Source organism: Euprymna scolopes, chromosome 8 (genome assembly GCF_053919585.1).
Source record: "Euprymna scolopes isolate OS-2025 chromosome 8, ASM5391958v1, whole genome shotgun sequence".
In the NCBI taxonomy this organism is placed as follows: domain Eukaryota; kingdom Metazoa; phylum Mollusca; class Cephalopoda; order Sepiida; family Sepiolidae; genus Euprymna; species Euprymna scolopes.
Genome location: NC_136489.1, coordinates 117,261,687 through 117,275,826, shown reverse-complemented (window position 1 = coordinate 117,275,826; position 14,140 = coordinate 117,261,687). Strand labels below are relative to the sequence as shown.

Genomic DNA, 14,140 nt, shown 5'->3' with positions numbered 1-14,140 from the left:
CCAATCACAAGCCAGCTTTCAATCACATGACTGAGTACATAAAAGGCGAAATCACAAACCCTCTTCCTCTTTCTTCCTGGCCCTGCCAGGCAGCAGATCCCACCTGAGCATTTGGCCCCAGGGCTAACGTGAGTACAACAAGCCAACATGGTGATCGTCAAAACTTGCTTCCACGTGTGCTTCACACACATACTCTTTCCTACCACGTGATACTAACCTTTTGTCCCATCTCTACTATCGAACGTATGCTCCTACAAACGTAAACACATTAAACACTCTTCTCTCCCTCTTTCAACAGGTCTGATCTATATCTAACTGTCGGATATCTAATCTACGTCTCCACATCAGGAACTCTTTTCACGACTCCTGTAAATACAAGCGCGCACAAACACTGAACTCTCCTACTAACCTGTTTCTCTCTTGTACATACTACTAACAAAGATAACAAATAAAGTTGCATATGAATATAGAATGAAACTCCATTTTGTTGTCTTTTATTCTACGTTATATATCAGAAAAGAGAAGGAAATATCTTTATCTCTACTATTATTTAAAAGGAACTCTGTGTGTGTGTGTATGTGTGTGTGCGTGTGTGTATGTGTGTGCGTGTGTGTGTATGTGTGTGTGTGTGTGCATGTGTGTGTGTTAGAGAGAGATAGGCTAAGATCGTTGATTAATAGAGATGATTATTATAAGCAGTGTTGTTGAAGAGTATACCATGTAATGAAATTCTGATGAGGAGCACATGGTTTCGGAATTTAATACTGAAAACAATGTTGTTGGAGAAAAGTCTAAGCGATAAAGATCTAGTGGCAAACACGTTGCTGCATTGAATATAGTTGCATCTGAGAAAAGTATACCGCATAATAAAGGTCCAGCGGCGAATAAGTTGTTTCCATCTACAAAGACCATTTTTCCCTCTATTTTTGCCTTCTTTATTCATTCAGTGATCACAAGGACTAAGAGAACTTGTATCATTACTACCCAGCAGAGCGTTATTATTGTCGACCAAGTGAAGAGTCAATCATGAATGTGTACATAGTGCGATGATGCATGGAAGTGAAATCTGGCCAGAGAGGGTTGAAGACATGTGTTGCATGGACAGAAATGATGTGAGAATGATACGATGGATGTGTAATGCAAGTTTTGATGACCCCAGAGAAAGGTTAAATCTGAATAGCATAGGGAAAAATGTGCAACATAGTGGACTGCAAAACAGGAGATTTCGATGATATGGCTACGTAGGAAGAATGGATGAGAGTTCTTGGATCAGTAGATGTAGAACAGTTGGGATAGCAGGTTCAGTTAATTGGGGGGGGGTGAAAATCAAGAAAAACATAAGAGAAAGTGCTAAAATAAGATTTGAGGAAACCCTTATCCTTAAGTGGCTTATGGGCTTTAATAAATGGTGACTCCTATGTGAAAAAAAGGGGGGATAAATAAAGACCTAGTCAGAGATAGGTTAGTTTGGAAATCAATCTCAAAGCCATCCAACATGTAAAATGATGATGATGATGATGATGATGATATCTACTAGTATTTTCTAAATTTCTATCATGAGCAAAATACACAGAAAGAAAAGATTTCATTCAAGTAAGTAAATAACATGAAATTCCCTCTAAAATATGAATGCGGTTAATTTTTCTTTCAAACTCCTTAACAATACATATGCATGGATAATTAAAATAAATAAAGTGAAAGGGTTATTCCTCTTTAACTGCAGTTTGGATTATATGAATAAATATAATTAACTAATTGCTAAAAAAAAAAATGAAAAACCAAAGAAACTTATGCTACCCTGATAAGTATAATCGAGTCTATCTCTACAATTATATAAATGCAACTTTGTGTGTGTGTGTGTGTGTGTGTGTGTGAGTGTGTGTGTGAGAGAGAGAGAGTTTGTTCCTTATAGACTCCGAAACAGCTGAAATGATTTTCTTTAAAATTTACAGAACTTTAGTGTATAAGTCTGGGAGTGATTTTAGTTAAGTTTTGTTTCAGAATATTACCGATAATCGATAATCGAAACCGTTATGTTAATTTATCTATCATCGGTAAAGCCATTTTTTTCATGTCATCACTTAGCAACAATGAAAGAACAACGGGCAGTGAAAATTCTACTGTGGGTAAGTTGATAGCATGTTGTTTTGTTTTTTTGCATGACGTGGTCTGTAGGTTCAAACTCTGCACATAAATTTCTTAATTTTTTTTTTCATTAACTGCAAAGAATTTTATAAGACTTGAAAATTTAAGTGTTTTTTTTTTGTTTTTTGTTTTTGTACATAACATGGTCTGTAGGTTCAAACCCCGCACATAAATTTCTTAATATTTTTTTTTCCGTTAACTGGAAAGAAGTTTATATAAAATATTTTATAAAAGAAACAGTAGGTTCTCTAGAGTGCAATGTAGAATAACATATTTTAGACTAAGTTACTGCATGGAGGCATCTGAAGCTTCCTCCTAGGCGATTTCATGGATTTCGATAACAATAGAAATATAGGAGTGTGAAATATTCGTTGATCATCATTCAATCCTGGGCAACGCCAGGTCTCAATGCTAGTATAATATAATTAATTAGCGTTGCTAAAAAAAATTGAAAAACCCAAGAAACTCATGCTACCACCCCTGAACTCATATAAGTATAATCTAGTCTATATATCTATAAAAGTGAGAATGTGTGTGTGTGCGTGTGAGGACACTTCTCAACCTATATACTCGACTAATTTTCGATCTACAGAATTGAAATTTGGTATATATGGTATTCAGACATGTGGAAAACTTTTTAATCCCTTTTCATCCGAAAAAAAGGGCAGCTAAGGGGTCAAAATTGAAAAATTGATACATGGAGGTGATCAAATTTTTATTTGTTTGTCAACTGTTTCATGAATGCGCATGCGTGAATTGTTCAGGTGACAGATTACCTTTGTTAAGAATGAGTAGGTTTGAAAACACTTTTTAAAGAATGTGTCAAGCCGGCCTAATGGTTATCATACTTGACTCACTGTCTTTAAGTTTTGGTTTCGATTTCAGCTCAAGTATTTTTTTTTTCTTACAAGAAGTGACCTGTTTAGAAAAAAGCAATACTCGAATGCACATATCTCAGTTTTGTTACGTTTTTTTTTTTTTACTTCTTTTTTTTAAAGGAATCTTATGTAACATTTAATAATGGTCTAAGGCAGATTGTGACTCAGAGAAGATTTGGGGGAAATGAATTGATCAACCGATTGACGAATACAGCTTCGACAGTAGATGTAGATGTGGACCTTAACGTGTAGAGGGTCGATAGTGTTACCCACACACCCAGAGGGCAACTAATATGTACAGAAAGTGTCGGAGTCTGTGTTTTCTTTTATTTTTCTTGGTTCATGTTATTTTTTATACTTGTGAACCTGGGTGCACCTCTCAGCAACCCCAATGTGAGAGACAACAACACAGCCAGAAGAGAAGACCACAGAGACAGCCTTGGGATTGACAGTTGGTGAGCATCGTAACACATAGTTTTGTCGCAACAAGACTGCCTTTTTTTTTTTCATTCTAACTCATTAACTTGACACTGCTTTTGTTTTAAAGTAAATAAACGCTTTAAAAAAATTTAGAAAGCAAAAAAAAAAAAAAAAAAACTTAACCAAAGGCAACAATTATTTGTTATATATCTTTCGCTCCATTTTTGTTTTAACGTTTCTTGTTAAAAATAATCCAGTTCACAAGTTATGAGCGCATAAATGTCATGTTTAATTTTGTTTAAATCTATTATCCTATCTTTTCTATATTTAGTTTTTTTATTTATTTTCTTTCTTTATTTGTACTGTCACAAAACAGACATTAAATTTATATAACAAATTGGTTTTATTTGTGCAAATATTATTTGTAAGGAATGAATTGAATAGAGACGTAAAATAAAGTTTGCTTGGCTGGTTCGGGACAATTTATAAACTATAAATATAAACTATAAATATAAACTATAAATATAAACTATAAAAAGATAAATAAATTATAAATAACTAGCAATCTCTACTATTATATAAAAAGAAAGTGTGTGCGTGTGCATGTGTGTGTGTGTGTGGCGCTTCCACAACGGCTGGGCCGATTTTTTATGGAATTCCCCACAGATGTACCTTATGTATCTGGCAGTGTTCTTAGATAGGTTTTGTTTTAGAATGTCTTTGATAGGTATCAACGATCGATAATCGAAAATCGATTATGAAAGAAGGAACAGACAATTTTGACAGTTAACTTATACAACCTAATATTATAAGTGCATTTTAAAAAGTTTTATCACCACACAAGCAGAGAGGCCAGGTATATAAAATCAACAGTAGGTTCTTTGATATGATAGGGGTGCGTTCGAAATGAATGTTTTTGTTTAAAGCACAATTGAATCATGATACATGACTTTTTCATTTTAACTTAAATTCAAGCTGTTATATATAAAAATACTTTTATAAAAGCAGCAATAGGTTCTCTACAGTGCAATGTAGGCTACAATGTATCGTGGCTGCCATTCTTAACATGACAATACTCAAAGAACTGAAGTGAAAAAAGTCATCATTGTTTTGTTTTACACGTTAAAAAAACACTACATAAAACTGGACTTTACTTTAATACTATTGGTGGAAGAATTGAAAAAAGAGGAAGATTTGAACAACAAACGGAAACAGCTAGGAATGCTACCACTGATTTCGATCACTCCATATACAGTGAGAAGTCCATATACAGTGAGAATCCCTAACTTCTAAAACTTCTGTTTTTACTAATTCATACTGATTTACGCATTCCCTTAATTGCTTTTTTTACTTTCAAACAGTACCTGCATGTTATCGCCCCAGAGTTTTTTGCTACTTTGTTTGCGAGAGAGGGACAGGCTTTCACCAGGCAACGCCGGGCAACGGGTCCTACTAGTAAAAAATAAATTTGGATACGTGATTACTGAAGCAATCCAAACTCAAGTACGTTCGTTTTTATTATATAGATTAATGTTAAAATGTGTAACTAACGACTCCTGTGCAACTCCGGATGGGTACAGTTATAGTATAGTAATTTTAATAGTGATCACTAACGACACAGCAAAAAAAGTTTTTAAAAAACAGTGACAACTGAAAATGTGGTCATTTGGAAAAACAACCAGCATAAAAACAACACAAGGAAGTTATAAGTTTTATTTGCTAACACCTCCCGAAATTAGCTGCCTTGCACACCTCACACTATTACGTCACTCTAAAGAGACATAAAAAAAAAAATGCATAAATAACCTTTAAGAGATAGAAGTAAACAATATTCCTAGACTCTTTCAGTATAACAGGGTCTTTTGTCAAAAATAAATAACAACAAAAACGTGTGTGTGTGTGTGTGTGTGTGTGTGTGTGTGTGTGTGTGTGTGTGTGTGTGTGTGTGTGTGTTTATGATAGTGACGGTAATGGGAGAGATGAAGTGGTATGTGGAGGTCTGGTGATTCTCGGGGCCCAACTCCTTGTTTGTGTATCCCAAAGACTCAAGTATAAGTCTCCAGTCCAGGTCATTGTTGAAATATATTGCTATCTGTTGGCTGAGGTATGGTCCTGGTTCTATGCAATTCTAGAAAATCTACTCTCCCAGGCTTTACCTTCTCACCCTTTTGACAAGGGATTAATTTATTGCTAATTGCCTTAGGTACCCCTACTCAGGGATGCTAATAGGACTCCCCAGGCATTTTTTGCAGGCCATATCATTTTTTCAATTCCAAATCCCACTTTCCTGACCTTGTGTCATATTTTCTTCTTTATTGGTGTATGGCAAAGACTGAAGTATAAGTCCTAGGACTTAAAGCCACCAGAGTCTAAGTCATTGTTGAGATGGTTTGTCCTCAATTGGCTGAGGCATGGTCCATCTTCCCAGGCTTTGCCTTCTCACTTTTTGAGAAGGGTTTAGTTTATTGGTAATCGTCTGAAGGAATACTAACAAGACTACCCACCTGCATCTTTTGCAGGCCACAGTGCTCTTCTTCTAGAGTGCTGGCTTTTAAAATTCCATTTTCCCGACCTTGTGTAACATCTTCCTGACATTGGAGGAAGACAAATATAACCAATAAGCATCTAAAGTACAAGGGACCCCAACCATATGGACATTGTCTTTGTGATACATCTGTTCTATTAGGGAGGCAAATTAACATAGTCAACAGCAAACAGGTTATTATTCTTAATAATTCCACTAATCTTCTTTTTATATGAGTACCTATGAGTACATATGACACAGGATTGTGTTCAAGCAGCTTGCACTGATTTCATTTAACTAATTATTTAGATTAAATAAGTTTACAGAATTGGTTCTTAAATCCTCTTTCCCACTCGCTTTGTGGCTAGTGAGTGAGGGAAGCGAGCAGGAAACTTTTACTCCAATGTTCAGTTTGAGGGAGCTGAAATAATTAAGAGTAAATACAATGTAATAAATATTGTGGCGGCTGAATCACAAAATGTTCCCTATGAATGAACTGAACACTAAAAAGCAAATGGCTTTAATTACTACCCTTTCTCTTGCTCTGCTTTGTTGAGAGTCTCTCTCTTCATCAAGTCAGTTTTCACAGGAACGTTTAAACTCAAAATATTTTCCAACCTATGGAAACCATACCAAACGTCCCAAAAAGTAACATATCTATGTGAAAATAGTAAGCTGATGTAGATAAGACCGGGTCAACAAAATCAGTTTTTCTTCAGAGTTATTCCAAAACGTCTGTTCAATACGCCCCCCCCCCTACACCTGTGGCTGGCATAGAAGAGGCGGAGAGAGAGGACCCTGTGCATAGCCTTACACACTAGCAACAATCTGGCAAACAGAAACGAATTGCTACTAATAGCTATACACTTATTCACAAGAACAGGGTAATTCAATGCACATACATACACAATGCCACGCTGCCAAATACTCACATAAATATATTGCTTACATAATAATATATTTAAACTATGACCATTTTGACTTGTGACTACTAATCCAACTTTCTTCACTAAACACAGTGTTTGTATAAATGACCGAAAATAACTTTTATATTTTTATCTCTCGCATAAAAACGTTTTCTTATCATTTTTTTCTCTCAAATTTCTATTTACAAAATTATGTTTATGTTTTAAGTAGCACTTGCTATGTTGTGACCCTTTTATTCTCATAATGATTTATTTATTCCCATTTTTATTTGCATATATATATATATATTAGCAAAAGTATCCGTCGTTGACTGGGTTCAAAAACAGCCTACAGAAAATGGACTCTGATTTATTAAAGTATGATAAGTTATGAAAAGGAAGGGTTGAAAAGTGATAGCTTCGAATTCGGAGGTATCAAAACCAAAGCAAAATATGATGAAAGTAAAAATAAAATAGATAAACCCCATAATTTATTATACCATACCTGTTCACATTGAAACACTTATTATAATATTCTGTGGATCTATATTAACAAATCTTGTTAAACTTTGTGACATATTTCTATTCTATGGAGGTCAGGCACAAACGAACACCCCATAATTTTATTATACCATATTTCTTCAAACTGAAACATAATTATCAAAGTATACTTACGCAGATAGATATGAAAAGTCTTTATTAAAGTTTGTGTCTATTTCCATTCTATGGAGGTCAGGCGTGAACGCAGACTCCACAATTTTATTATACCATCCCTATTTAAGTTAAAACATACTTATCAAAGTATTCTTATTTACATCTATATAAAAAACACTTGTAAACGTTTTTTTTAATTTTTTAATTTTTTATTTCTATACTTTGTGGACCAGGCGCGAACGCAAACCCCACAATTTTAATGAACCACCGTTCTGTAGGATCAAACATACCAATTCCTGTGTCTTGATACAGCTTCTATCATTATATGCAATCAGTTTTTTAAAAAGTCAACCATATAGGAGCCTATTCGTGACCAGACATACATACACACACACACACACACACACACACACACACACACACACACACGCACACATTCAGCTTTATATATATATATATATATATATATATATATATATATATATATATATATATATATATAAAAATAAATTTGTGATTCTGTCTGTTTGTTTGTTTGTTAACAATTTGATTAATATATACAAAAGGTACACGGTTTCATAAATCAGTTTTCATACTGAAAACTGACTTTTATATACTTTTCTACCAGCAGGATTCCTTTATATATATATATATATATATATATATATATAGTAACTTATAAAATATATATAGCGATTAAATTACTAACTAGCTCTACCTACGTATTGAGCACTTTTGAAGTAAATACTTAAAGTTTATGCATAAATCTATACTTTCGTATATTAATTTTATGTGAGTAAATGAAGTAGTTATATCTATATATATATATATATATATATATATATATATATATATATATATATATACTATTAATTTGAAAAAAAAAAAAACTAAATTCAATGAGTAACCTCATTTGCATATTACATTAAAGAAAATCTATTTTAATAATTAGCTCCATATTATTAATGTTCATTGTTTTGTTTAAAATATAATTTTATGTTGATTTATTTAATTTATTTTAAATTTACATTTAACTTATATTTAATTATTATTAGCCAATATCAGTTGGGTTCAAAAATGGAAGAGAGCTCTATTAAAGCTATGAGAGTTATTTCCCCATTTGATTTTCATAGATGAAGAAGGATGTGTGTGTGTGTGTGTTTATGCTACAATAAATCCAACATGTGGTTCATTTCCAGGAAAATTGTAACAAGTTAGGATATTTGGTGTATTTTAAATAGTATGTGACAAAACCCTCTGCCTGGCAATATGTTTCAATGTGGCAATGCCGGTTATGTACAGCTACAATAAATTCATCATGTATCGGTTGTATAAGATGACTGCTAAATCATGAAACAATGTTTGCTTAGCCGAGGTTAGAGATTGCAATACCCGGTATCTTATGAAATATTGATTTTTAAAGATGATTTTTTAGCTTTAAGGGTTGTCTTATATGCCGAAATATACAGTACATATAATAGAAAAATCTTATTTTTGAAAATTTGAATAAATTTTCAAAACAACTTAACAAAACCTGAAAAGAAAGTATAGAAAATTTTTAATTATCTGACAAAGAATACAAATAAACTTACATCATATATATATATTTCTTTTACATAAGCATTAAAATATATATATATATATATATATATATATATATATATATATATATATATATATATATCATATATATAGCTTATATGTGTAAGAGGAAAATAGAAAGTTCAATTCCACAAGAGGAGACTTATCCGGATAATGCCAAGCTCAACAATTATTATTGGAGCTTATACAATAGGACAACAAGAGTATGAAATGAAGATACAAAATTATATATTGGTAGATATAGAATGGATCATTTATTGAATAATGGAATACAAGCAAAATCTGGGGGATAGCACTCCATAGAAAATAGACACCCCACAAATCGTTAAAATAAATTATCATGCAGCAACAATACACTCCCAATTTAACCCTAATACATATACCCCTTAATCTCTACACTATGTTAAAGACCATATACAATCTTACATATCATACTATATATAATAAGATTCTCCTTATTTATTTAGAATTCAATAAAGCTTCCCCCAACATTCTATAATTCCTCTTAATATTTTTCGTCCTTAATGAACCCTACCCATCCTACCTAGCGCCTTCTCTACTCTTCTGATGAGAAGCATTAGGCTTTGAAATGCCCTGGCATAAAGAGTCCCTTCTATCCCCCAAATTTTGCCTGTATTTCATTATTCAATAAATGATCCATTCTATATCTACCAATATAAAGTTTTGTGTCTTCATTTCATACTCTTGTTGTCCTATATATATATATATATATATATATATATATATATATATATATATATATATATATATATATCTTTCATTTTCTTTCTTTCCCAACACATGACTTATATATCTAAATTATATTAAATGTTGGTGTGGATCTTGGCAAAACTTAAAGGCATTATCATTATCCAAAATGGCTCCTACCAAGGTCAGAGATCATGCGTCAATATCTATTGAATATAATGCCTCGTCTTCAACAATCAGTCTGATAGTGATTTTGTTGCTGTCAGGCTAAGGTATAGTCCTATTTGTTCTCAAGATGTCCACCTTCCCAGGCTTTACCTTCTTTTTGAGAAGGATTAGTTTGTGGCTAATTACTTGAAGTGCCCTACCAAGTAATACCAACGGGCTGGTCAGGTATTTTTTGAAAGCGATAGTGCGCCAATCTTAGTGCACTGGCTTTTCAACTTAAAACCTGACCTTGTGTCTACGCTCCTAGAGAGGTAAATAAAAAATGTCTTGGTACTGAGAAATTTTATGGAAAAAAATATATAGTTTGAATATTATTGGATTCCCTCCTCCCCAATTTGGATTCCCTCCTTCCTTCCTCTACACACTACTGAGAAGAGGCTGTATACATCCATCCCTTTTGAATATTATTTGAAATATGGATATTTTGTTTGTTAAATTGTTTTCTGCCATCAGTGGCGTGTAGAGATATTGTGATGCCTTGGTGATGTCCGAGATCAGCTTCTTGATTCAATGTCTCAAAACTTAGAAATATTATGAGAAAGGAAGATAGTTTGGATATGATTAAGTACCTCCTCAATTTCGATTCCTCAGGACCACTGCCCGGTTAACCACCCCCTTTGCATATCACTGTCTGCCACCTAATTAAAGCCCTTGTAGGGTTGTGGAAGAAGCTTGTTGGAGCTTGCCATATTGTTGTAAGGTTGCTGCATCTGTATCCATCTTAATAGATCCATTTGAAATGAAGAAAATGGTAAGTTAGTTCCTATTTACTTGCCTCCCCACGAGGGCAAAGTTAGACACAAGGTCAGTTTTTAATTTGGGGAAAAATCCAGTTCCCCAAGAAGTTGCGCTTTGGATTGGAACAAAAATTAAAATTGCTTCATTCAGGAAGGATTTCTCCTTCACTGACCGGGGGCAGAATAGACTAAGTTTAGCATCAGAACAGGTACTACACTTTGTTCCTAGCCAAAAGGCCCAAATTAGTTCTCTAAAATTTAAATCGGTTTTATTCAAATAGTTTCCTCAACACAAAGAATTGTCCAGAAAGAGTTATGAAAGCCGAAATACAAAATAGATTTAGTCAGCCGAAATATTTGTTCTATAGAAATGGAATTGAGTCCAGAAATTTCATATCGTCTAGCAGAACCATTGCTAGAAGCATTAACGTCTTAAACAAATCTGAGTGTTTATATTAGCAAAACAGCTTGGGCAGAAATGGAAATAGCTGTCTATGCAAAGAGTGTTCCTATCACTTAACGTATCACTCCGCAAGTGAGAACTTGCAAAAAAAAAATAAATAAATAAATAAATAAAAATTTTATTGTAATTATGTAACTACAGCCTTTTCTTTTATAGTTTTTTTTTTTTTAATTAAAAGTTGAAATTCAATTATTGGTTAAAATAAGAGATGACCGATAAAATGCAATAAATAACTAGATAGATAGATATACTCGACTGAGCACCAATCTCTGGTTCCTCCTTTGTAGACATTCACAACAAGAACTTAATTTCCACCACCACTAAAAAAAGAAAATGTAATGCTTGTGTGCAATGTACAAAGTTTCCGAACAAATATATTTCAGGTGAAAACATTAATATATACTAATACGTCATGTCAAAATTAGTATAAATAAACCCGGTATGCTGCACATGCACAAAAAACTTTCCTTTCTTCCTCCATGTGCTACATATCAGGTGAAATTTCCATGAACAAAGTTTCTTTCCAAAAACTTCACACATGTGAAACACATTATCACGAGATTGCTTCCCTACGAACTCTCATATGGTCATCTTCAAATATAATGTCAACTAATACTTGTCATAAACCCTTCTCACCAGTAATCAAAATTTTCTTCCTTCCATTCATCCTTTTCAGTCCTCTCACAATATTCTTCATCATTCATCTAGTAACCCATATCTTTGAGTGGTGCTTAGCCTTGAAGAATGGTTGTGCATTAAGGCCATAAACGATCAAGTTTTCTCTGATTCTCTCTTCTCTGATCTTGAGCATGTGGTACAATGGGGAAAAAAGTGGCTTGTTTCTTTTAATGCATCTAAAACCAAGCTTCTAGCTTTACATCATCAACGTTCTGATCCCCACCTGGCATCAATTGAAATGAATGGCTCTCATCTTGGGGAGACTCCATGTTTTGACAAGCTTCTGGGCTTGACATTTGATCTAAAATAGAATACATACATCAAATATATTGCCAAGGTCGCTGGAATACATACATCAAATCTGTTTCCAAGGTCGATCCATATATATCTACCTGCTGATGCAATTCTCTACCTATATAAGAGCCAGGTATGTCCAAGGATCGAGTATTGCTGTCACATTTGGGTGGGAGCTGCCAGGAAGACCTTATCCTGTCTTGACAAAGTTCAAAATAGACTTCGTAGCCTAGTGGAGAACGCTCTTTTCTCTTCCCTGCAACTTCTTTCTCACAGAAGAGATGTTGTGAGCCTGTCTCTGTTTTATCGTTATTTCCATAGCAAGTGCTCGTCTGAGCTCCAATCTATGGTCCCATCCCTCGCCAAACATTCACAAGAAACACTCGTTTTGCTGAAAACACTATCAATAATTTCCCCCCACCCTTTATCTGTGCCTAAACCTAAACGTAGATTCCATGAATAAAGTTTCTTTCTTACAACTGAACACCTGTGGAACTCTCTTCCGATTTCCTGCTTTCCAGCTTACTACAATATGGCGGTCTTCAAGTCCAATGTAAACAAGTTCTTGATGAGCCGTCCCCCTTAAATTAACAAATTTACCTAATTTACACTTTTAACGATTATTATGATATTGTCCATTTGACGACTGTGCACTCTTTAATCCTTATCCTCCAGTGACCCCTGGGCCTTGATAAGTGGTGATTCCTTTGTAAAAAAAAAAAAAAAAAAAAAGCAATCTTTACCAGTCAAGCGTAAGCATTAAACAACCTTGGTCAACAAAACAGTCAAATCGTTACGCCTAGATCGCTCAGCTGCCTTTATTGTACCCACCTGCTTTGACATGCTTTCTGAGAGGGAGAGGGGGAGGGGGAGACAAACAAACAAACAAACAACAAAGAAATATGACCTCGGTAAGATAAGATCCTTAGCGATGAAAAGAGGCGGTAAACAACACTTACGTCACCACCGACATTCTTTTCATTTGTTTTCATAATTTGGAAGTCAAGCAAGAAAAAATATATAAAAAGAAGCAAACGGGGTAAAAAATCAACATTTAATCATTTTGATGCAAGTAAAGTTTTCAAATGAGGAACGTTTCTGCGCGGTCTACCATTTCGGGAACCCCCAAGATGCTGAACCTAATGGATACATACGCTTTTGAAGGTTTTTAAAACATTTTTTTTTCTTACATTTATTTTATAAACTATCTCTCTATCTATCCACCAATTTATTCATGATTAGCGGTAGGGGAGGGCGCCTGCCCTTGGTTGATCGTAAAATACGCTGAAATATATTTTAATTTATGCAGATTTCATATTCAGGATCAATTCTCTATCGAATATATATATATATATATTTATGTATATATATATTTATGTATATATATATATATTTATATATATGTATATATTTATGTATATGTATATATTTATGTATATATATATATATGTATATATTTATGTATATGTATATATTTATGTATATATATATATATATTTATATATATATATGTATATATTTGTGTGTATATATATATATATATATATATATATATATATATATATATATATATATATATATATATACACACACACTTCAGAATAAAACTATCTAACAATCAACTGGTATGAAACCTGTGATGGGAATTTTTATATCCTTTTCATTAACTTCACTTACTCTATGACATTTAAATACTTAAAAAACTTTTAATTGTGATTTTCCATGTCTCACTGACTTTAGCAAATAAGGTGTAAACTATTATAATTATTTGCTAATATTTTCTCCTCTGAAGAGATGGTAGATATCGAAATCCTGTAGGATAAGGAGTTATAATTTTTCAAATGTATTCTTTGTCTTACATAGAATAATAAAAATCTTTTGATTTGAAATTCAACTATTTCACG

The 14,140-nt window shown here is 33.3% G+C and overlaps 2 protein-coding genes across 3 annotated transcripts in view; one reads left to right on the top strand and one right to left on the bottom strand.

Annotated features, from left to right (window-relative positions):
* Positions 1–14,140, bottom strand: part of LOC145283723 (ribonuclease H2 subunit A-like) — a 180,187-nt gene that overhangs the window by 61,107 nt on the left and 104,940 nt on the right. The gene's annotated exons all lie outside the window — the stretch shown is intronic.
* LOC145283724 (uncharacterized) overlaps positions 13,214–14,140 on the top strand; it is a 45,207-nt gene continuing 44,280 nt past the window's right edge. The window contains exon 1 of the mRNA XM_080132774.1: positions 13,214–13,400. Within this exon, the coding sequence (XP_079988900.1) occupies positions 13,322–13,400 (79 nt within the window). The 5' untranslated portion in view covers positions 13,214–13,321. The remainder of the gene's footprint in view (positions 13,401–14,140) is intronic.